Genomic DNA, 23,477 nt, shown 5'->3' with positions numbered 1-23,477 from the left:
CATCCTCTTCGGTACGAAGTACATTTGTCTAGGTAACCTCTTTGTTTCAATCACTTCAATTACATTTCTACGTTCGAACACATTCTAGTATTTCAAGATCAAGACTATTTCTTCCTGTCCTAGACCAGATTATCGATTTCTAGATTTGTCAACCCGTTACCCATCCTATAGAAACGTTCTCGGTAATGGTCTCAAATACATTCACTAAACAATGTTGACATTCAGATCGTTTCGAGGAGTCTCGTTCGAATCATGCACCAATTGTACCAGACTTACTATCGTCGTTCAGCTGATCGGACAGCAGAAAACTGAATGGACCCTCACTTGACACCAATTTAAGATCTCATCGACCAGGTCCTTGCCAGAACTTTGACGATATTCACAAGAGGCAATTGGTAAACAAATTCGTAGTCATAACCAAGATTCTCTCCTTCCCAAATTCTCACGTCCGGACAGCCTCGAGGAGCGATGACTTCTTGGGGAAAGAGCTTCGCGATTCGGTTGTCGATTTCCTCCCAGACCTCCTCCCTCAAGTGGCTCAGCGATTGGAGTCTCATTCATAGCAGAGCGACGAAACTGTGCTGAATCTGGCTGAGAGATGATTTCGGCACCGTAATCTGCATTTGGGGCATCAAAAGCATTCGCTAGATGGCCTCCCTGCTCGAAATAATCTCGACGAGGATCACCACCAACACCTCCAAATAACCCATTCGCATGCATCTCTGCCGGGTATCCTCCCCTCATCGCCCTTTGATCAGTCGCCTGTAAACCACCAATATCTCATTGGCCAGGAAATTCCAGTGCTTCGAAGTCACCTAATGGACCATTCCTTCTTCGATCAAGTGCCGCGGGTCGACGTGATTGGCGAGTTCTCCGCGAACTGTGTACGACTCGGACGTTGGTCGTTCGTCCATATCTCTTACCAGATAAGTAAAGAACCATGAACAGTAAAACTCCTATAACCAACAGGCCACAAATGATGCCCAAAGCTATTAATGCTCCCTGCTCAGGCGTTGTTCTGCCATCCAATACTGCGGATGGTGAAAGTAGAATTATCGTTTCCAACGAAGCGATTGCGGTAGCAGCAATTTCATCAGCCATGCTACTGATTGAGGCCGTGGTAATAGAAGAGGTATATTGAGCTGCCGTTGGCGCAGATGCAACATCCGTCAGGATCACATCATCATTCCGTTTCGGTTTCTTGTCCATTACGAGTCAGCCCTTCCAACGTATCTTGTGCAAGCAACAACACTTATGCGAAAGTTTCCAAGGAGAAGAATTTTCCCACCTGTCTTTCCCAAGGTCGAAGACTCAAGCCTCACCAAAACCTTCATCCAATGTTCGTACAACCGCAAACGTACCCATTCCGAGCAGCAAACACTCGTCTTCAACAATAAAAGCATTCGCCTCATAAGAATCCGGCCTATAAAAGTTCGAGCTCATGAGATATATCTCCACTTTGGTGGGGGATATCTGACAAACAGATGCTTGCATTAGTATGACAAGCATGGGAAGCGAGGTGTTCTTATCTCTCTTTCTCATTGATCTAAGCCGGTTTTCGATGGGGAAGTTGAAGCACAAACTGTTAGGTAAATTCGGGCAATCGAACGAGTATCACCACTGCGCCTTCATCCGCTTACTTACGATCTTGACGAGAGAGAGCTATCAAAACTTGCTTGTTCCCGGTTTGAGATGCTGAAACTGAGATGAAGCTGCTGCAGTCAGCCGCAAGTGGAGTCATTGAGTTGTACAGAACACTTTTTTGTGGGTCACCATTTGCTGTCAATGTTTGTTGCTTAAACTTTCCTCTATTCCATTCTATAAGATGACTGAACGATTCTTCTCTCCGCCGAATCTCTTTGCGGTAACTCTTCAGAATCTCTAGGTATAACTGTTCTAAATAATATGAAAATTCCTAGTCAGCATGTGGAACCGTTGGCCCCAACAGGAGCCATAGTCTTAGTATGGCTTATCAATCGCCAGATCATGAGCAGCAACCTGTTGCTAATTTAAGGAAAACATGCAATATCTTACACACCAATGCTTATTTTCCGACGTTCTGAAGTGGGCGTTATGTATCAAATAATTCTGGACGTCAAGTAGTCTTGCCGTCACTCGATCAGATCTCACCACCTTACACTTTCCAGACGGCGAAGCTTGACATATCCAACCAGAAACCTCTATCCGAAACCCAGACAGTATTTTCTAATCACCTCCTCCCACGGCCGACTTTCGCACCATTCATACGCCCTTTGGAAAGGCTTGCCCAGCCACCCCTAGGCTCAGCAGCAATATGAAGTGCTACACAAGCCCATTCAAGAATCGCGCACCAAGTACCTATATCCGTGATCCAAGGTTCTTTTGTCGGTTTTTTGGCTGGTTGCTTTTCGTTTCTTGTACGTTGCGAGGATCTGCTATCTCAGTTAGACATCTGAATTTAGTGGGGGTGGCTCGCTACTCACTTCTGAGATTGGTATCTATGCTGGTCATCATTTCGCTTTCTCATTCTAGTTTTTTGCGCTTCTCTGATTATCTGATCGTCGATTACTCGTCTATGTCGCCTTCTTCTCTCGGCTTCGCTTTCGGGGGATGAACCAAGCGAATGACCGCGGTGTTTTTGATACTCAGATTCATGAACGTACGTGTCCCGAGGTTCTGGTCCTCTAACATATGTACCTCGACCACCTGCTCCCGTCTCCGGATTCCTGACATACGTACTTCTCGTACTCTCTTCACGTTCACTTCCGTAAGTCCCTCCCCTCCCCTCCCCAGGTACCGCAACCTCAACACCGTAAACAGGTCGATACTGATACTCACTCCCACTCGAGCTTCCCGAACTCAAACTCGATTCTACATCCCCATACGAATCTTCTTCTTGCTCCTCTAAATACTTCATCGCCCTCTCCGGCCCCATATAACTCACTCTGTCTTTCCCTACAGGATCACGTTTTACACGCCGTCGCTCTGATTTGTGGGGGATGGGCGGGTCGGCGAAGGTTACGGAGCGCTTTCTTCGAAGTGGTTTTTGGGGAGATGGGTTTCTGGAGTGACTTCTCCGGTCTTCGCTTTCGGAGGTGTCTCTTGGATAGGCCATTTTTACGAGAGGATATTGGGTTTGGGGTGGGCAGGTATGTCGTTGAGATTATGTTTGGTTGAATGAAGGAAAGTTTGACTTGTTGTCGGGTTTGAGTTGATTTTGTTTTGAAGACTTGTGGGGAGAAAAGATAGATTACAGATATACTGTGGAAACAGGCATGAGTGTTCTTATCAGTACACTCATAAAATGTGTTTTTATGAATTGATCGCTAGAGTTCGGGTATTGGTATACTCATACTCAATCGGGACAACACCCGAAATATGGAAAGTGAAGAATCCAAGCGAGTTTCGCTTCGGTTGCTAACATTTACCCTATCCAGGTCCAAACCCCAGTTAACACAACTAGCGAAGTTCTAATCTGAAAAATGAATTGTAACTCTTATCTTGTTTTTCTTATCTATCGTATCGCCATTGCAACCCCAATAACTCGCGTGTTCATTCGTTCTGTATCACTATCATTTGCAGATTCTTCACTTCAGCGAAATCGTCGCTTCAACGCCAGTTCTAGTCCAGCCTCATAGCTACGTATGAAATTCAAAGAGCTGCAAATCTTGGTCATCACCTTAGGTTTGAAGAGGAGGAATTTTAGAATTCGAGCGAGATGGATATATAACACCATGGCTGGCTAGAAGTCCGTCTTCATTGCATAATCCTGATTTATTGAATCTAGGAAAATGCTATAGTACTCCACAATGCAACATTCATTTTGCTGTGATCTGGAGAGGATGGTAAGGATACCTGAGAGATGGGGTCATGCGTTTGGGAGGATGAGAAATGTGGTAGGTAGGAGACAGGATGAGGGGTCGTGCAGCGTGGTAGTTGGCGTGTCGAAGGCGAATCGGCGGTTGAGCGATTTGGATAATTTGGTACGAGGTATCCGCTAGGTTTAGTTCCGTCCTCCATGCAATTGATCATATCTGTCATTGAATTTGGGAAGAGGTGGTATAATAATAGTCCACCTCTCCCCCTTCGGTACATCTCACATATCATCTCTCAAAAATGGCTGTTATGGCCAGAGAGCAAAATGGAACATGATGTAGTTTGTGGAAGAAAAGCAGACGTTGCTCTCCGGCTCTGATAATCTACCACAATATCATAGAGAGAAACCATCGAGTTGACCATTACGCAAATAACTAAGCTTTTTAATCTGCACGCAATAATGAACAAAAAGCAACATGAGCAAATTGTAATTAACTCCAACGCATACATACACTCCCGTCCGTGTCATCCTATAGTTCCGTGCTCCATACTAATAGTAAAATAAACCTTGCGTGCCTCCGCTAACTTGCGTCGTAAATTCTCTATTGTGTAGATCGTTGGGAGCGTCGATACACGGGCTGTGAGATTGGTATGAGATTGATGGGACTTTATTCCTAGGTGATGGTTCGCAAGGATAGATTATGGAGAAAAGGGTTTGGCGGGAGCGTCAACGGTGTGAAGCTCGCTGTGGGATTGTGGGGGTTGTGGGCGGTGATTGAGCTGTTTGGTGGAATTCGAAAGGTTGAGCGTAGGAGTGTACGCAGAGAGATGCTGAAAACATCCAAGTTTTTCCATATTCCACACTATCGAGTTGTCCTTCTCTTTCACAGATCGGTCCCGGAAAGTCTCAGAATATAATTCCTTAGCCAGCAGTCGCAGTAGCAGCCCCCTCCTCCTCCTTCAAATCAGCCCTATTAAAACCCGTCAGCAATCATATCACCATACGCCAATCTCATCCTGCCACCCCCTTCTTTCACTTCCATCTTCTAATCTTCTCTCCTTCCGCGAACATATGAAATAATACATACGCAGTTTGTGCCTAAATTATATTCAATCAGCAACGAACCAACTCAAGGGTGGAGGGAAGAACATACACAATTCTGCAAAGCTTTATAACTCAAAAACCCCAGCCCAACGCAGAAGATGAATGCGAAGACGATTATGAGGGCGATGGTTGAGTTGGGGTGGAGGGCCATTGTTGTGATTGTTGTCGACAGGGGTGGAGAAAGGGTGGTGGTGAGGGGTGAAGGCTGATGAGGAGATTGATGGTGAGGTTGGATGGTGAGATGAGGTTAGAGGTGTGAAGTAAGAATTGGGTTGATGGGGAAAGTTGTGAGCTGGATGAGTCAGGTTATGTTGTGATGGGAGGACGAGAAGTTGAAACTTGGAGATGTGTTAGTTTTTCAGGAATATAAGAGTACGGGGACGTACAAAGCGTGCAATAAAACTCAAAACGTGTGTCTGTATCACAAGTGTAATATGCAGAGTTGGTCGAAAATTCTTTTGTTTACTTTGTTTACATGTTTACCTTCACCCAGTGAATCATTTCCTCCTCACTCGTTGCCCACCAAGGTACGGCGACGCGTTAACGATAAGCGATACCCTCTCTGGCAACAACTCTTGTAGCTGTTTTTTTTCTAGTGTGTCGTTTCTAACCAAGAGCATGAGGAGTTGATCATTGAAAGAATTTCGATGTGCTTCGTATAAGAATGTGTCTAGCAGAATCTTCATTTCTTCAAGATCGGAGCGTAAGACATGTGCTGCGATTGCTTCGTCCAACGATGGTCCTAGGGAGTTGAGATGTGTTAATGTGATATTGACACAGCATATAACACGAGTGCACGACGTAAAGGCTTCTGGTTTGCTCGACCATCCAAAAGCGCCGTCATGCCGCGTTTTCAGAGTTGTGTTGAGTGTCTCTAATCCTTTGACTGCGTAAGAGACAATTTTCTTGAGCGAGCTATTCCTTTGCTTAAGCACGTCGATCCGTAGTTTCCCGAGAACTTGAGCCCATCTGAGGGTTTCGCCGTGGTGATCAATCCACAAATTTTGCGATTCAACTGCAAAGAGTTCAGTGTCCTGCGCGAAACTCTTTTCTATCTGAGCGCGTACTTCAACAGACGAAGTGTTCGATTCGTCTCCAAGACCCAAATTGGCGCTGCCTATAATTCGGTTGGCCACAATACGACCGAAGAGATTTGAATCATTGAAATGAGCTGTCAACCAATTTACAAGCTCATCAGCTGCTGCTGGAGGAACTAGGGCTTTCTCGGTTATGGCTGCAACGACTGACGCGGCTAGCATGCGGATCTCCTCTTCGTCATCATTGAGGGCATTATACAAGGCAAATAGTGACGGAAGCAGGCAATCATGGCCATGAAGTGCGATGGACCTAGGTCGACTGTAAAATGACATTAGAGCTGATGTGGCAGCTTCTCTCATTTCGTATGACTGGTTACTGATTAGCATCAATCTAAAATGTTGCACTTCAAGCTTACCTTTTCGTCCGTCAAGCAATCCACAATAGCTAGCCCCCATTTCCGAAGATCTTCATCTGAACCACAAGCTTGTAACGACACGACATAGGCCTGAGAGCCAGAAAACTTGACCCATGCTATCGATAACTCAGGCGACTTAAGAACCCAGTGAGAACCTTGGCTAAGCTCAAGAATATTTTCTCCCAAAGCGCCTAATTCGCCACCCGTGAATAAGTCAAGCAGCCCAGTCAGATGATTCAAGGCTATCGCTCGCACACTCGGAGAGGTAGATGAATTCACGACTTCTGAATAGAGATAGAACAAGAACAAACGATCATCCTTTCGCTGTTGTGTCCCAAAAATATTCTGCATCGTCTCAATTGCGACCAATGCTGCACTAGAGCTCTTCGACACAGCATACAGAAGTACATCGGCCAGGTCTTCGAGGCGGTGATTGACGGCTGAGAGATAGATTGTCCGACGAACAAGAGCTTGGAAAGATAAATCGTTTGTTGATGGCCATGATTTCACAGCTGACAGCGCTTTTGTACATTGCTCAGCTGTAAAGGTATCTAACAGCTTAGCAGTACTGAGTTGCTCTTCATTTGAATTGTTGACCTTCTTTGCCGATCCATAAACTTCCTCTGGTTCTGAAACCGTAAACCCTGTGTTTGACAACACAACTCGCATAATTATATTCCCAGCCTCTAAATATGCAGCTGTTACCTGCAGTGAGTCGTGTACTGAGATGTCGATAGAAAAGTACTCCTGAAATATGTCCCACAAGTCGTCGAGAGAATCTGTATTGCCATCAGTAAAACAGCAATTTATAGGGTTGCTTTGGAAATACCACTGTCTGATTGGTGAAAGCCTATTTGACGAGCAATAATATGACCGATTACCAGCCATGTTCCATGTGAACGATTTGCTGATTCTCCAGTCCGTTCTTTCAGCTCCGCTATCACATCCTTCCATCGGTATGAGGGTGAAAGGGCACACAGAGTTCTTGCAGCCAGCTCCCGAACGTGCCAGGATTTGCTGTCCAAATGCCGCAAAACGTTCTCATACACGAATGGTAAATCCTTCTCCGGTGACCCGGCACGTCGTAGAATATCTAAGACGGGTATCGTTCTTTCGACTGTCGAAGCAAGTGTTGCAGATTCTTCGTCGGTTGTGCTTGAGCTTTCGAGTAGCGACGTTAACACAGACCACACTTTAGGATATCTATCAAAAGCAACCTTGGTACCTTGACCACCCCACCCAGATTCGATTTCCTCTTTGGTTTCTGTTCCCAGTAAGAAGTCCGTCAGGGTCTGGAAAAGAAGCAAACCACAGTTCTTTATTGGCCAGCTGCAAAAGTGCGGTCAGCAAAACACACGACACAGGTTAGAGTAAGGACAATTCATTAATAAAACTTACACATCTGATCCAAAACAATCTGCAGCCAGCTCAAGACAACTGTTAACACTTGAATCCAGCTGATTTCGGACACTCGATGTTTTAAATGCTTGTCTTATACTATTCAAGGCATGAACTTGAGGGAGTTCTCGCAAGTTTGAAGTGCTATTTGTTTCTGAGCTTACTGGAACTCTCGCTCGACTGATTAAGGTAGGGATCATGTTGTCTATGGATGGAGTTTGAGACATCGCCGACATAATACCAGTCACCAAAACTGGTATTCCAGCAGATCTCCTTGTTGTCGAAGCTTGTGTTGCTATACATTTGAGAGCACCCTGTCAAGATCAGTAAGAGGTGCGGTTTATACATTCTAACACACTTACTTCCCACCATTGTTGCAGCAAATCTGACACAGACGTAGCAGCAGAAGACTTGTCAGTGTCAGGCGAATCTAAGAAAAGTGCCTTTAGTCGGGAGTTCTGAGTGAGCTGACAACAACGAGAAAAAGTCAGAGCGACCGTAGAGAATGCTCCTCTATGTCTCAACGTAGATAATTGGGTAAATGACAGATTTCCAATCTGAGTAAATGTGCTTGTAACATGTGCTGAGAATCCGGGTATCCAGATCTGCCTGTGACTTTCGGCAAGGATGCGCATCAAGTTACTGCAACAGTTAGTAATGGTTTCATGTATAATTGCTCTGAGATTTCTGCATCACACTTCAGGCGCACCTCAAATTCAGATCATCGGAACAGAATTCCCTTACCTAGATTCATGAACAGCTCGAAAACTATAGCTCAATATGTTTTTCGTATCAACAGCATCCATTTCATCAAGTTCCTGGGGAAGATGACCTTCTGGTGAGTCGTTGCATAACACCTCTTGAACAGCAGCCCAGATTCGAGACGCCAGCAAGACCATACGTTGTTGAAGATTGCTCCACTTAGTCCAGTAGACCAATTGGTCCTCCGCAGTCGGGTCTAGCGATGAAGTGATATATTCACAAATATAACTGTATATCATTTAGTCTCCTCGAGCTTCCGAGTCAGGAAACAGATCAGCTCACCTAAGCGCAGCAAAGTTTCCGTGGACAGGGGCATCCAAAACAGCTTTAGCCAAGTCTTGCTCTGCTATCTCTACTTTACGTTCCAAGTCTTTCACCAGCCTGTCTATCATGGCCATGCCATTTGCTAGCGAAGACTGAAAATTGTGTAGTAATTTGAAAGCTCTCGCTACCCCATCAGCATAGTCGGCGCGTCCAGAATTCATCGATGCTAAATTAGCTTTAGTGATAAAGTCAGTAAGCAAGTCAAGTGATTCTTGGTCCACCAAGTTAGCCAAAGAATGCTCGCCCATTGCTTTACTACAATTTCCCGTTGTATTATCTCGGTCTTCTCGGATATTCTGCCGTTCATTCTCGTTTGCGTTCAGACTCAGATACGATTCTGTTGAGAATTTATTTGGAGGGCAAAGTGTCAGAATATCCATCGCAAGTGTTCGGACGTCGTCGAAAGGGTCCATTAGCAGATCTAGCAGCAACCTTATCGAGCGGGAATTGAAGAACTCCATTTCAAAGGGCCACACAGTCGAATTTGCTGGCACTGGGGCCGCCGTGCGCCAGGCAGCCTCACCCTGGAGCTTAGAAGTAAGAAGCAATTGAAGAGCCCTTAAAGCTGTTATATGCCGCTGATATGAAGCGGTTGGAACCAGTTCACTCAACAGAAAATCAGCATACCACTCAATAAATTGCTGATGTTTTGCCACAAAAGACTCGATGCTGTCGTGCAGCTTTTGGTCATCGGCCTCGCCTGTGGTGTTGCTTCCACTGGATTGGGCAATTTTGAATGACACTTGTTCAAGTTCTCTAACAAGTAGGGCGGTAGTGCCTCTTAGCCTTTCAATTAAATGTTTAGTGTTACTAACAACTTCGTTCCGAAATTTTGCATCGGTATCTGAATGAAAGAAGCCAATATGAGACTTCAACATTTCAAGTACGCTAGGACTGAATGGACGAGTTGAAGAGAATGATGTGATGAGTACGGAGAGAGCGAGTGACCGAACAGTGTCAGATGGGTTCGCCAGCAACGCTCCGATTGCCTGCTCATCTAATAAAATTGTCTCTCCATTCTTCGATTTAGACTTTTTCTGTGAGAACGTGATATTGCCTTCATGGATTAGCGTTTGAGTAATAGAGATTGAGGAAGTACCCACTTGGTTCTTCGATCAAGCCCGATTTCTTCCCAGCGTCCATTGCAGCTAGTTGAAGCATCGCATGAGCATCGATATCTTGGCTACCCATCATGGATACTGAGCTTTGCTGATTGAGATCTTGCAAAAAAGCCAGAGAACCAGCCCTATCGAGTTTGAAGAGCGGTGTGAAAAGGTAATTTTTGACATTTTCTAGAGAATCTGGATTTTTGGCGATTCCCTCGCGAATCCACCTTTGCCAAAGACTGCTATGATTTTCTGGGGTGCCTTGACCTGGCTCTCCTCTTAGTGTTTTGAAAAGTGTGACTAAAAACTTCCCAGCAGCGGGAGAAACATCCGCTGGGCCAAGCCAATAAAAGACTGATGATACCAAGCTGTCCCATGCGGTTGCGGTCATGACCTTCGTGCTGCGGAAACCATCTTTCTGCTTCTGTGCTGTGTACGCATTCCAGCCAACACAAATCTCATTTGGAGAAATTGAGGTCTTTCCGAGGAAGCACTCCAATACCTTGAATGAAGGCTTCACGGCAGGCTGAATGGAATCATGAGTGATGACAGAGAGAGTTTTAAGCAGTATTGACGACTTAATGGCACCTGATACTTCACTGTTGGGATTGCGAGCGATCAACGATGACAACAGCTCTAAGACTTGCCGCATCGAACGATTCTGGTTTTTCTCACTCCACTCAATGTAAAAATAAAATAATCGCAGAGCAATCGACTTTGAAAAAACAACGTCTCTGATCGGCGAGCACGACGAACCTCTGCATTGCTCAATGAAGTAGCAGAGTTTAATGCAGGCATTTCCAGAAGCATGTCGAGGTTGGGAAGCATTTTCCAAGAGCTCTTGCACTTTCCTCTCTGCACATCTACAGGAAGTTGTCAGTTTGTAGCTTTTCAACCGGCCAAGAAGACTAACGCCGTTTGTGATGATTCAGATTGTCCTTCGAGCCACTTTACAAGAAGTCGGTCATCGCTAGGGGGCTCATCGGCTCTTTGAAAATCGCCATCTCGCTGCTCATCGGACGCAAGAGCCATAATTCATAGAATTTCTTGAAATGAACAGCGAAGCATTTCGTGTGTGGTTTTGGCAGAAGAAAATCGTGAAGACTACAAAAAGTTTCAAAGATAGAGAAGCCGCCGATAGGCTGCCGAGTCACGTGAATTTCGGTCCGACCGCCGACTGCGGCTGGACTAATTTTTTTGGTAGAACAATCTTGTTCGCTTCCATCATCGACTTTCCATCCATAATTGCGACAGCCTTTCCTTTCTTCTCACCCACCACAATTACCGCATTATTTCATCATGTCGTTTTGGGATAAACTTACTGGTCGAAAGTCCACCAAACCAGACACCTCTACCTCCGCCCCTACCTCAAATCCCACCGCGGACTCCTTTCAGCCAACACCATTCGATCCCCAAGAAGCACAGGATGTCTCTTCTTTCTTAACAGGCCCTTCACTGGCAGACCCTTCACAATTGCACCCACTCGCGGGGCTAAACCAGCAAACCTTGGACTATTTATCACTGGAGGATTCGGCGTTGTCAGATCTGCCAGGTTCACAATCGGCATTGCCATCGCGAGGCTGGTCCGATGATCTTTGCTATGGCACAGGAGTAACATACTTAACGGCGCTGACCGTGGGTGGTGCTTGGGGATTACAGGAAGGGTTAAGAAGGTCCCACGCGCAACCTCCGAAACTCCGTCTCAATTCAGTTCTTAATGCTGTAACACGGCGAGGGCCATTTTTGGGCAATTCAGCGGGTGTCATTGCCATGGTGTATAATGGTTTCAACTCATTTATCGGATATACGAGGGGGAAGCACGATTCTGCGAACAGTATCGTGGCGGGCGCTTTGAGTGGAATGCTCTTCAAGAGCACAAGGGGTATCCGGCCGATGATGATTTCTGGGGGTATTGTAGCATCAGTCGCAGGCGCATGGGCAGTAAGTTTAACAAATCTGCGGTTTCCAACTATTTACTGACATCACACTAGGTTACGAGGAAGGCCATCTTCTAAAAATCTACCGCTCGCCATTTCTGTCGAATTATTCATGCTACGGCCTCCTTCCATCTGCGCTCTTCGCACGATACTCCTAGATCTATGAGCAATTTGCTTGTTCCTGTATTAGAGTTTGCCTTGATTGTACTCGGTTTTATAGACTTTTTAATGGTTGATCAGGTGCATCAGCGACGGATGATCTCTCCTCTGGCCACGGCCAATGTTGTAAATATAGTTTGAAGGATGGGCATGTACTAAAGGCGTGGGGGCGTCTATTAGCGAAAACAATAATGGATGTATGATATTAGGTACCTTTCAAGATTTCTATCACCAATTTCTTTTGTCCTGCCGAATTTCGAGGTAAAATACTCGAACGACACTAAGGCAGGTCCAGCGAGAGGTGAGATCCAATTTAAGGAAATATAAACACTGCCGAATCCGGATTTCGGCAGTCTTGTTCGGAACCTCGAAGAATGGTAGGACAAAATGCTAGGGGTTCGAGGCGGCAAGCGCGCTTACCACGACATATGCGGTAGTCTTTCGATTTAAATACCACAATTTCTTCTAGTGTATTCTGTAACGCTTCTCCTATAAAAGATATCCATTCCAAGAGCTCATTCTATGTCTAACAACCATAGGAATTCGAACTTCCCAACTCCGAGCGCTTGGACTCATTGAGCTAGTTGGAATTATGATACGGGTGAATGAACAACACCTAGCATCACCAATTCCTGTCGTTAAAATGAAAACGCCACGGATATCCGCGGGCTTTTTTGAACCTGTGGTCAAGCGTGTCCTTGGCATAAGAATCAGCAGCTTATTGTGGGCTTCAATAAGCGGCACAGTCTCAATTTTACTTTGCAATCAAAAGCTCAATACCGCATCTTCCTCATTCTACACTCCAACGATGTCATTCAAACTCCCAGCCATCTTGTTGTTTCTTATCTCACTCGCCGCTGTTTACTGCATCATAATACTCCAAGTCAATAACACAACATTCGATCAATTGGCCGCTAGTCGACTACCTGGAGCACCTTCAGATGCAGATTTAGCTTACACGGGGATCAAAGCGCTTGATGGGACGCTCGCTGGTATCATTTATTTCGCTTGGATAGTAGCAGAAGGCGGTTCGACTGCGTTATCTTTGTTTGGTATTTATTTGGTTGGGCAGGTTGTACCATGTAGCGCTATTGTGTTGGTGGAAGGGTTGCGAAAGGGTAATGAAGGCCGGATCTTCAGGTTGTGAGTTTTTCGTTTCTTGATTGATAGGGAGAAGGCTGATGAGGATATAGTTCTACGGCATGGAGTCTGCTCTATCAGTGCGTACCATGGGGAATCATTATGCCCATCTACTGCGCAACGCACCTCTGGACCACGAAGAGCAACTCTAAATCTGCTCTTTTCGTCAACCCATCAAAAATCTCAACATTGCCTATTGCAGTAACAATCGGCCTCATCATCCCGACCATTCTCATGGCGATACCGTCGACGACGCCAGCTAGACACAACGCTTTTAATGCCCTTTGGCAGCTCTTCCCGCTCTGGATAGCCATCTCCCAATTCTTCTTATCCTCCTTCGCACCTACGATCCCGCAAACAGTAGAAAATAGCATAAAATCCCTCCGCCGACTCTATCGCTTCTCACTTACAATTTCATCGGTCGTCCACCTATCCATCCTCGCAATCTCCATAGCTCCAGGATTATTCACCCAATTTCTACCACTCGGTCCACTCGAAGCCATTTCTCCAACCAAAGTCTTCGCTCCAATGACTCCATTTAATATCACTAAAGCGAGTCTACGAGAAGGATGTCTGCATTTGTTACAATACGACGTCTTTTTCGCGTGTGGCTCTACACTGATCTGGTCGCTGGTGCAGTGGAATCATGTCACTCCTGGGAAGAACCTTGGACGGGTGCTGAAGTTTTTGGGTTGGTGTTTGCTGAGCGGGCCTGGTGGTGCGGCGTTGGTTGCGGTTTGGGGGAGGGATGAGGAGGTTTTTGGGGAGAGTGGAAGGAAGAATTTGTGAGGGAGTGGAGATTATTCCAACAGCGATTCCACAATGTTTCTTGAAATCGAAGATCGTCTTGTTCCAAAAAGTATGTTAATGGCCATTAGTTGTAGATGCTGATTATCTTGTCCTGTCACCATTTACAACCGAAATAGCCCTCTCCCATAGGCGAGTTCAATTGGACGATTGGTCAAGTCCATATGAAGTAGTCCGAGCTATCACTTTCCGTGCAGTCTTTCATGGATAAGAACCTTCCTATATTCCTTTTTGTTCGGCTGCGGTTTCCAATCCGGCCTACCGACGGGAGTCTGCAAGTTTTGCATATTAAAGCGACATAAAAAAAGATTCTCCCCCTCACCTTGCTCGTCTTCCCTTCACCTTCGTCTTGGATCGAGATCTAGGTTGAAATTAATCAATCCCTCTATCAGTCACTAATATTTCCCTTTGCAAAGACATCACAACTCATCAAGGATGTCACGAAAATTAATCTTCATGGAACTCGCCGACGCAGTTCGGAATCATCCAGCAGAGTACTACGCTTCCAACACCTTTCCAACCATATTTTTCAGAGTATTGTATCGAGTGGTTTGATGCCATCGGTACCGAAAACGTCAAATCCATCACCAAACTTCGAGTCTGGATCGACGCAGTCTACTACCTTCTATCCGAACCGATCGTTGTACCACCCGGAATGTCAACCAATGATCCCATTTTCGAAATCATCGCTATGGGAGAAGAAGTCTTCAACCGCGAGCCATCTGGCCCCCCATGGGTCGCTTTCTTCGACAAAGTCGCACAATCCCTCACCGGTTTGAAGTCGATGGAAGTGATCTGGGATTGCGCATACGACTGCGCGAAATTTGGAGGTGGAACGGATGTGACGCTTTCTAGAGCTATAGAGCAGATCAAGGGGCTTGAGGAGTTGAAGATGGATGGATGTTATGCGAAGGAGTGGGCGGGATATCTGGCGGAGAAAACGAGGGCGAGGATCTTGGAGAAACAACATACGCAGTTTGAGGATAAGCATCGGTATATGGGGCATTTTAGGAAACATCAGCAGAGGAGGAATCCTGATTTTGTGGTATGATTTGTTCAAGGGAAGGGTTCATGTTAGGGGAACGGATGATTTTGTTGTGCTGCAAGAATCAGGCTTGAAGGTTGCCGATGGCCAAGCGTCAAAAAATCGAGTTACTGGTTTTCAGATGGCAGGAGTTGAGATTTGGTACTAAGAAGCGATTAATTGATCTGAAATTAAAAGTGTTATGCGCAAGGGAATTTTGTCAAAATCCAGGAATGGTTCACTTGTTTCATAATACAATTGGCCAAAGGGCAGATCAATAGAGACATTGAGGTCCGTATATCTAGATAGTTTTTTGAAACGGCAACTTTCACATTTGCCTTTATGCTTTTTCTTGTGGCAAAGCATGTATGGGCAAGGGACAATAAACCAAGCAGAAAGTCTTTTCATTCAAATACCTTCGTTGCAGGGGCAGAAACACGTGCATGGTAAATTCCTTGTGAGCAATAACCAATCTGAGATATTTTATTAATAAGCACGAAAACAATTGACAAAGAATGGGTCGTAGTCTTCATACCTTGGATAGGTTTGTGCTTTGCGACACAACCCGGATATCCAACAAACATACAAAGACTGGCCCTTTGTGCTAACGGCCATGCAACGTATGATTCCCTTAGTGTTCTCAGTGAAATTGTCGTTGAAGTTTCATCTACTAGACATGACTCAAATATGGTGACTATCATCAAACATTATTGAATAAAGAAAATCGTAAAGCCTTTCATTGAAGATTATCATATAAACCTTGCTCTCCAGAGAAGGTTTGATTGCAATGCAAGTATCACAAGTGGTATCAATCATCCCGTTTATATCAACAACACTTCGAGGTGAAGATCGTTGAACTTGGTGGCTTCGTACTCCGCAATTAATTTCAAAGTCTCGCCAACCAAAAATCAACCAAAATGTCAGAGGACTCACCATGGGCCATGCAAATACATGAGCATCTCTTATCCAAGGTATCAACCTCGAAATCCAAAACGGAAAAGTGTATAAGCAATTCTGACCACCTAGGGGCACTACATCATCAGGGGTGCAGTCCAAGTCTTAGACAACGAATTCGCAGGAATCAAATTGATTCTTCAATCCCTGATTTTAAGTAAATCTCTTCTCCATTTGCTCCGCATTGTTAGCTGACCAAGCACTCACTTCAGTACTCCGCGAAGATGACGAAAATGAAGAGTCAAAGGATGAAGCCGAGCGATGGCTCTCCGAATTTGATGAGACCGTTGAACCTCCGAAAGTAGTTTCTGGACATACTTTTGATCACCAGAAACATAGACTCCGGAGTTTTATGGCTAGAGTTGAGGCTAGGCTGTTTGAATTGAATGCTTTGGTGCTGCCTGACCCTGTGCAGTACTGAAGGGTTATGGGGGTGTTGGCTTTGAGATGCTGTTCTCCGAATGAGGCCGGCGGCAATTTCAACAGCCTTATGCTGAAACCTACAGTAAATAGACTTTGTTAGGAGCTGTGACAGCAGTCCTGATCAATGTGAAGCGTAGAGTGTATCAGAAGTATAATTCTTACCTCTTCCCTTTTCTCGTGAAGTACTGCGCCAAGCAACATTGAACGAGAGGTATTATTTTAAACTCCTCATATCAGAGCCTTCAATTATACGCACCTAGGAAGTGGTAGCAGAAAACCCGCATTTGTTGTACAGTTTCAACTCTGTTAAGCATGAGTCTCGTGTCCTGAATGTTATTTGGGGTTGATGTCCCATGGGTAAAGGGGCATCTATTTTCGGACTAGCGTATAATTAACTCGCTAACGATTTAACGACATCCATGGACATTTTCGCAACAAGACCTCATTCATCAACAATGATGATATATAGTCTCTTTCTTTCTACCATTCGATCTGTATATTGATAATGCACATGCCTTACTTCAACCCGGTCAAAAGGCCTGTGACGATAGTCGGCGCAGGTGTCGCCGGTTTATCACTCGCCCGCGTCCTTTTGTCACGTGGCGTCCCCTCGGTCATATACGAAAAAGCATCATCCGCACCAAGACACAACTATGCAATAACTCTCTACCCTTTGAGATTACAATCTCTGCTTAAAGCGCTGCTGCCTAAGGCTAGTGATGATAAGACTAGTGTTGAAGCGAAATTTCGTTCCTCTGTCGGTGTTGGCTCCGAAGGAACTATGAACCCTTCAAATGTGGTTTTGCAAGCGAGACGCAAAGGCGCGTTTAGAGCTAATCGAGGAAGTCTCGAGAGGTATTTGGCCACGGGCTTGGATATCAGATGGAACTCAGCTGTTGAGAGAGTGGAGAAAGTGGCGAACGGTGGATGGGTGCTTCATTTCGAAGATGGGAAAACGGTGGAAAGTAAGTATGTTGTTGCTGCGGATGGAATTCATTCTCCAATCAGACAACTCCTTTTACCAGATGAAAAGCCAACCGTGATGCCTTGTGTGGTTTACAGTGGTAAACGACAAATATCGAGGGAGGTCTTCGACGCGAGTTTGGCTCAAAATCTAGCGGGCAACACCCTAATGGAATATTCGTTTGGCCAAACCGTATTACAATTTTCTGTCGATGAGATGAACCAGGATCAAGTCTCCGTTAGATGGACTTTTGTTCGAGATGCAAAGAAGACGGATGACCCTCTCTTCAAGCCAGATAGATCATTCGAGGCCGCGACGGAAACTCCGCCGGAGTTATTTTCAGAGATAGAAGCCCTTGGAATAATGCCGAAGCCATGGAATTCAATTGTCAACGTTGAATCTATGAAGGAGGATAAAACTTACAATTGGCTGATGCGGTCGATAGCTCTTGACCCAGTCGATGTTCAGAATCTTCGGCAACAGGGTTTATTTATCGTAGGAGACGCAGCAAACGCACGACCTATTCTATGGGGTGCAGGTGCGAATCGAGTGATGACGAAAAGTTCTTATTGGGCTGATGTCATTGCTGAGGAGAGAGTTCAGCAACTTCAAAGGTCGAGGAAGAGCGAAAACACAGGGTTAGTGGCAGGGTTTATCGAGGTGACCCGTAAATACAACGACACGCATCGTGTGCTTTCTCCGGAAGAAAGTACGGAGAAACGGGCAAAGAGGACAGCGAAACGGAGGGAATGGAGAAAGCTGCAGAAGGAGAAGAGGAAAGGGAGTCAGAAAAAAGCCGATGTAAAAGGGTTGGAGAAGATTCGGAAGTCGAGTGGTCAGGGAAAGCCAGCAGAGAACAAGGAGGTGGAGGATAGTAAAGTGACTGATCTTCAAGACTTGGAAGAGGGCCAAAAGCCGAGTGATCAGGAGAAGGTAGAAGAGACCAAGGAGGTGAAGGATAGTATAGTGGTTGATAGAGAGAGTTTGGATGAGGATAAGAAGCTGAATGGTCAGGAGAAGCCAGCAGAGAATAAGAAGTGGAGGGAGAGGATACAGTGACCAATGTAGGAGGTGTGGATGGGGATCAGAAGCTGAGTGACCAGGAGAAGCCAGTAGAACATGAGAAGCTGGAGGAGCATGAAGTGACCGCTTCAGAAGATGTGGAGGGGGATCAGAAGTCGAGTGATAAGGAGAAGCCAGTGGAGGACAAGTAATTGGAGCGGCAACGAACTCTCGGGGATAAAAACACTGGTTGGAGATAAGATGCGCGTTATAAGAACTCGCTCCTAGTTCGGAGACGCGAGAGTAAAGGAATCGAAGCTTGACGAAACCGGAAAAAGGGAAAAAGAGAAAGAGAAGAGGAAGTGTAAGAATTGTAACAAAGTATTTGAAGATTTGTTTCGCGTCCCGGCAATTCATTATGGGCAACTTGACACGCCAATTACAAGAGCCATGTTTGATTAAATACTTTTTTCTTGATACTAGATCGGACATAGGGTAACAAGTCAAGCTGCTTTAGTACACAGTTTTTCTTCCCGATACCATCAGAAAATTAATTGACAAAATTCTAGCCGCCTTTATATCGTATTAGCGACTTATTCTACTATCTTCCCTAATGCTGTCGGGTATTAATGTTGTCGTCTCGACAGCTCGGCTGATAGAGTCTTTGGAGGTGGTTTTCGTCCGGTTGTTGACAATAGCTAAACAGGCTATGTTATGTGAAATACGTTTTGATCGTCATTTATATTAATCTATGGCGAGGTTTCTAATTTACAGTCTGTTGAGAAACAAAGCAAACAAGGAGGCTAATCACGTGATACTACGTCACGAGAGCTCACGGCTGTCCACCTGATCATGGCGTCGAAATCGCAAACAACAATCTTCTCAAACGACAAACAACATCGCCCAAGTGTATCTCGAAATGTTGCTTTCTCCGACTATCATCTCGCGATAACACCACCAGGTTCCCAGAAACCGTTATTCCATCCAGTGGATGATCACAACACACAGCGTACGCGCACCACGTTCTTCGACCTCCACCTGGGCCACTCATGGCGCCAACGGCAATCAGAGCGCCGAGCGTCTTGTAAAGCTTCTGCTTCTTGGAGAGTGTGACGAGATGTAGATCAGATCTCCAAGAAAGGGGCCAAATGCCATGACTCTTAGGGTTGTCAGAGGGGTGTTTTTGCCATTGAGATGGCAGGAGGTCACGCGATCAGGATACCTCCTACCATTGAGATGTGGTAGGAGTTCGAAATAAAGTGCGATACTGGATTGTGGTCTGATTTGCGCTTAGATGTGAGGGTAACGTTGTTGTGTCTGGCGGTTATTCCTATTCTTGAGAGGAAAGCGCGGAGTCTGGGTTATTCTGGTAAGTGTTTTGGATATTTACTCACTCCAAGGTTGCAATCTAACTTGATTTCAGATTTGAAATAAAAGCTGTTCGAGATCAAGGTGTTGTTATTTGGACGAATGCGGTGCAACAACACTATTGGTCTGGAGTGTTGAAGATAACTACCGCGTCGTATTCTGCGAATTCCGATTTTGAAAGCCGATTTTGAGAGGTTGGGTAGTAACGAGACGCATTCAGATAACGATTGTCTTGCAATGCACCTCTACACCCTCAGAGAGTTCGTATTATGGACAAAGAAATATTCTTCTTTGTATTGGAAGTTGTCTCATGGGAGAAGTGAATTACCTTCACGTGCGGCTCTAGCGTCTTTCCCACAATGAGCTGATAGCCGCTCATACCTCACAGCACCTGATCTGGATCGACGACAGGGCATCGGACTCGACCGTATCTCCTTGTTGCGTTGCTTCATGCAGGTCAGCTCAAGAGAGACCACACCCCGGATATTACGAGCAAGGGTCTCGGTGTAACCAGCACGTTTTCACGATGTATGGTCTCGCAGCATCCACCAACCAGGCGTGTTCGAGCGGCTGAGCTGTGGTATCTCTTTGTCAAAAATGCCTCTTGAGCAGCCTAGCTTTGGGAGATTGGAAAAACAAACACCATGATTCAGAGTCGACACATTCTTGCTGTAAGCCATCAGGCAGATCACACGCGATCAGCATTTTGCAGTCCACTTCGAAGTATCTGCTATAAATGCATCACGACTAGGTCGCCACATGGATGTCAGGCAGTTCCCAGGTCGAGGGTGACTGCACCCAAACATTGATGAGGTGCTATGGGCATAGTAGATGATGCTGCAGATGTACAGGGAAAGCACACCCGCTATACATGCCTATACATTGTTCTAGCGGGCAGAAGCCTTCTAGAATGTGTCAAGGGAATGAAGACATGGTCAGGGAATAGCTTCAATGTTTCGAAGAGTTCGGCTTCGTCCGAAGTATTAACCTCTCTCTGACGCCGACGAAATTGTGAAGGTAGAGAGGGTCGGTCGAGTGTCCACATGAGAGTGTATACACATTCCATTCGCAGAGCACCGTCTTGCCACTCGAGTATTGACGATGCCAAGGTACGATCAACGAGATACACGTGAAGAGGGACTTACTTTGAAGTAGGATCGTGGGCAACATAGGGTCTTGGAGGGTATTAGTTTTTCCCACGTCCTGTTTGAGGAAGGCAAGAACTGATCGGCTCAGCCAATTGCACACAAGCGTTGTGCACCGTGGTCACGGAGAATTGGCAGCACAGGCACTCCCGGGTCCAAGACGGTGCGGATGGTCTGAATTCTCTTGCGTGGCGCACGAGTTATTCTTGAAGCAGACACAGCTCAAGACGTCCCTCCGGCTCCCCAGTGGAACCGAGGCGCTGGGATTCAGTGTCTGGGCGGGAGATCGCCGGGAGTCGACACACGCAATTCAGTGCACACACGTGGGGAAACGGCGCGCTGTCAGTGGAAGATGCACAGTGCACGGCCAAGTCTCGCCAAGAGCCGCAACCTCGAACAAGAGTCTCTTCTGTCCAACACCAACCCAATCAATTATCCAATTTCAAGCAATCCCACGGCCGTCGAAGCCTCTTCAGTACGGCTAAGCATCGCCAAGTTCGAAGAGTCTTTAATCTCAAGCCGTCGATTGCGAAATGTGGAAGGCCAAGAGAGGCGCCGAGGGCTCGTCGAGATGGTATATAACCGTGTGAAGCTGCATCTGTATAACTCCAGTGCTCAACACCCAGTCACCAGCCTTCTACAACATCCAAGATAGGCCTGCCGGAGAGCTTCAGACAAGATGCTTGACCATTACACCTACATCTTTGCCATTGGCACCTTTTTCGCCCTCCTCGATGCCTTCAACAACGGAGCCAGTAAGTGCTTGGATAGTCTGTAGGGCGTTGATCAACAAATGAGATACTAACAAGATTCACAGACGATGTTGCCAACGCTTGGGCTACCAGTGTTTCCTCCCGATCCATCTCATACCGACAAGCCATGATTCTTGGTTTGGTCTTCGAAATGCTTGGTGCCATCACCGTTGGTGCACGAACAGCCGACACCATCAAGAACGGAATCATTCCAGTCGCAGCCTTCAAGGGTAACGCCGGCGTCCAGATGTTGGCTTTCACCTGTGCTCTCGCAGCCGCATCTTCTTGGGTCATGTGGTGCACTCGACACTCTGCTCACGTCTCTTCCACCTACTCGCTTATCTCGGCCGTCGCTGGTGTCGGTGTTGCAACCGTCGGAGCCTCCAAGGTGCAATGGGGTTGGAACAACGGAAAGGGTCTTGGAGCTATCTTTGCTGGTCTCGGAATGGCCCCAATGATCTCGGCCGGTTTCGCCGCAACCATTTTCATGCTCATCAAGCTGGTCGTGCATATGCGCAAGAAGCCAATCAAGTGGGCTGTCTACACCTCACCTTTCTTTTTCCTTATCGCTGGAACCGTCTGTACTCTTTCCATCGTCTACAAGGGCTCGCCTAAGCTTGGTCTCAACAAGAAGCCTGGATGGTATGTGGCTAGTGTCACCGTCGGATGCGGTGCAGGTCTTGCTGTCTTGTCTGCTATCTTCTTCGTCCCATATGTCCACGCAAAGGTGGTCCGAAAAGATGCCGGTGTTAAGTGGTGGATGTTCATCATGGGCCCAGCACTTTTCAAACGACCAGCTCCAGAAGTTGCCGACCAAAAGGCCGTTCCAAACTACGCTGTTGTTCAACACGACGAGCCTCAACAAGTTCATACACCAAATGCCGAATCTGTGAATGACAGCGACCTTGACATCAAGAAGGTTGACGCCTCAGTCGCAGTTGACAGCGAGAAAGGCCATGGATCCGTCAACCAATTGACTTACCAGGAGCTTGTTGCCGCCGGTCAAGAAAGAATGCACGCCAAACTCCGAACCAAGCGCGGTCCTCTCGGCTGGGCTATGCGATATCTTCACAACAACCCTATCGGTCCTGGACGCCCTTACGAGATTAAGAACGTCAAGATCATGGCTGGTCGTCTTCCAGCGATGATTGTTGTCGGTGCTCTCTACGGTCTTCACTACGACATTCACGCTGCCCAAACTGGTATTGAAGGGACTCCAGAGGGAGCTCGTATGGCCGGTGTTTACGCCCACGCTGAGAAATACCCTAACGAGGTCGAACACACCTATTCTTTCGTCCAAATTCTCACCGCTTGCACTGCTTCATTCGCTCACGGTGCTAACGATGTCGGTAACTCTGTCGGTCCATGGGCTGTCATCTACGGTGCATGGAACACTGGAAAGGCTGCTCAATCCAAGGCCCCAGTCCCATTGTGGCAACTTGCTGTCCTTTCTCTCACCATCTCCCTTGGTTTCATTCTTTACGGTTACAACATCATGAAGGGTAAGTTCCACCACAGCCACATTTCAAAATCTCACTAACATTCAAATAGTCATGGGTAACAAGATCACCTACCACTCCCCAAGCAGAGGTTGCTCCATGGAAATGGGAGCCGCCATCACCGTCCTCGTCTTCTCCCAATTCTCCCTCCCAGTCTCCACCTCCATGTGCATCACCGGTGCCACCGTCGGAGTCGGTCTCTGCAACGGAACCCTTAAAGCCGTCAACTTCCAACGTGTCGGTCTCTTGCTCCTCTCCTGGATCGCCACCATTCCTATCGCAGGAACCCTCGGAGGTGTTCTCATGGGTCTCTTCCTCAACGCTCCTCACTTCTAAATCCATCTTCGCTCGTTTTTCTTT

The 23,477-nt window shown here is 46.3% G+C and overlaps 11 protein-coding genes across 11 annotated transcripts; 6 read left to right on the top strand and 5 right to left on the bottom strand.

Moving 5' to 3' along the window:
- Positions 1-411: 411 nt before the first annotated feature.
- Positions 412-720, bottom strand: GLAREA_09841 (uncharacterized protein; the record flags this gene model as incomplete). The annotated part of the gene is made up of 1 exon (XM_008086437.1): positions 412-720. One exon carries the CDS (start codon positions 718-720, stop codon positions 412-414), a length of 309 nt encoding a protein of 102 aa, XP_008084628.1.
- A 60-nt stretch (positions 721-780) lies between these two features.
- On the bottom strand, positions 781-1,209 carry GLAREA_09840 (uncharacterized protein; the record flags this gene model as incomplete). The annotated part of the gene is made up of 1 exon (XM_008086436.1): positions 781-1,209. The coding sequence occupies one exon, from the start codon at positions 1,207-1,209 to the stop codon at positions 781-783; it is 429 nt and encodes a 142-aa protein (XP_008084627.1).
- Positions 1,210-2,209: 1,000 nt separating this feature from the next.
- Positions 2,210-3,094, bottom strand: GLAREA_09839 (uncharacterized protein; the record flags this gene model as incomplete). The annotated part of the gene is made up of 2 exons (XM_008086435.1): positions 2,210-2,411; positions 2,463-3,094. The coding sequence occupies 2 exons, from the start codon at positions 3,092-3,094 to the stop codon at positions 2,210-2,212; spliced, it is 834 nt and encodes a 277-aa protein (XP_008084626.1).
- Positions 3,095-4,717: 1,623 nt separating this feature from the next.
- On the bottom strand, positions 4,718-5,051 carry GLAREA_09838 (uncharacterized protein; the record flags this gene model as incomplete). The annotated part of the gene is made up of 3 exons (XM_008086434.1): positions 4,718-4,766; positions 4,866-4,894; positions 4,950-5,051. The coding sequence occupies 3 exons, from the start codon at positions 5,049-5,051 to the stop codon at positions 4,718-4,720; spliced, it is 180 nt and encodes a 59-aa protein (XP_008084625.1).
- A 346-nt stretch (positions 5,052-5,397) lies between these two features.
- Positions 5,398-10,975, bottom strand: GLAREA_09837 (ARM repeat-containing protein; the record flags this gene model as incomplete). Its single annotated transcript, XM_008086433.1, has 9 exons — positions 5,398-6,306; positions 6,354-7,132; positions 7,183-7,682; positions 7,752-8,065; positions 8,114-8,393; positions 8,496-8,741; positions 8,796-9,894; positions 9,941-10,806; positions 10,857-10,975. 9 exons carry the CDS (start codon positions 10,973-10,975, stop codon positions 5,398-5,400), a joined length of 5,112 nt encoding a protein of 1,703 aa, XP_008084624.1.
- Positions 10,976-11,242: 267 nt separating this feature from the next.
- Positions 11,243-11,958, top strand: GLAREA_09836 (uncharacterized protein; the record flags this gene model as incomplete). Its single annotated transcript, XM_008086432.1, has 2 exons — positions 11,243-11,884; positions 11,935-11,958. 2 exons carry the CDS (start codon positions 11,243-11,245, stop codon positions 11,956-11,958), a joined length of 666 nt encoding a protein of 221 aa, XP_008084623.1.
- An 889-nt stretch (positions 11,959-12,847) lies between these two features.
- GLAREA_09835 (uncharacterized protein) lies at positions 12,848-13,968 on the top strand (the record flags this gene model as incomplete). Its single annotated transcript, XM_008086431.1, has 2 exons — positions 12,848-13,182; positions 13,233-13,968. The coding sequence occupies 2 exons, from the start codon at positions 12,848-12,850 to the stop codon at positions 13,966-13,968; spliced, it is 1,071 nt and encodes a 356-aa protein (XP_008084622.1).
- Positions 13,969-14,641: 673 nt separating this feature from the next.
- On the top strand, positions 14,642-15,037 carry GLAREA_09834 (uncharacterized protein; the record flags this gene model as incomplete). Its single annotated transcript, XM_008086430.1, has 1 exon — positions 14,642-15,037. One exon carries the CDS (start codon positions 14,642-14,644, stop codon positions 15,035-15,037), a length of 396 nt encoding a protein of 131 aa, XP_008084621.1.
- Positions 15,038-15,927: 890 nt separating this feature from the next.
- On the top strand, positions 15,928-16,385 carry GLAREA_09833 (uncharacterized protein; the record flags this gene model as incomplete). Its single annotated transcript, XM_008086429.1, has 3 exons — positions 15,928-15,981; positions 16,037-16,121; positions 16,177-16,385. 3 exons carry the CDS (start codon positions 15,928-15,930, stop codon positions 16,383-16,385), a joined length of 348 nt encoding a protein of 115 aa, XP_008084620.1.
- Positions 16,386-16,898: 513 nt separating this feature from the next.
- GLAREA_09832 (FAD/NAD(P)-binding protein) lies at positions 16,899-18,410 on the top strand (the record flags this gene model as incomplete). The annotated part of the gene is made up of 1 exon (XM_008086428.1): positions 16,899-18,410. One exon carries the CDS (start codon positions 16,899-16,901, stop codon positions 18,408-18,410), a length of 1,512 nt encoding a protein of 503 aa, XP_008084619.1.
- A 3,135-nt stretch (positions 18,411-21,545) lies between these two features.
- GLAREA_09831 (sodium/phosphate symporter, putative) lies at positions 21,546-23,453 on the top strand (the record flags this gene model as incomplete). Its single annotated transcript, XM_008086427.1, has 3 exons — positions 21,546-21,621; positions 21,684-23,120; positions 23,170-23,453. The coding sequence occupies 3 exons, from the start codon at positions 21,546-21,548 to the stop codon at positions 23,451-23,453; spliced, it is 1,797 nt and encodes a 598-aa protein (XP_008084618.1).
- Positions 23,454-23,477: the final 24 nt, after the last annotated feature.

The sequence above is a fragment of the Glarea lozoyensis genome, assembly GCF_000409485.1.
Source record: "Glarea lozoyensis ATCC 20868 chromosome Unknown GLAREA4, whole genome shotgun sequence".
In the NCBI taxonomy this organism is placed as follows: Eukaryota; Fungi; Ascomycota; class Leotiomycetes; order Helotiales; family Helotiaceae; genus Glarea; species Glarea lozoyensis.
The sequence above is the reverse complement of the archived record's forward strand: the minus strand, read 5'-3'. Positions and strand labels throughout refer to the sequence as shown.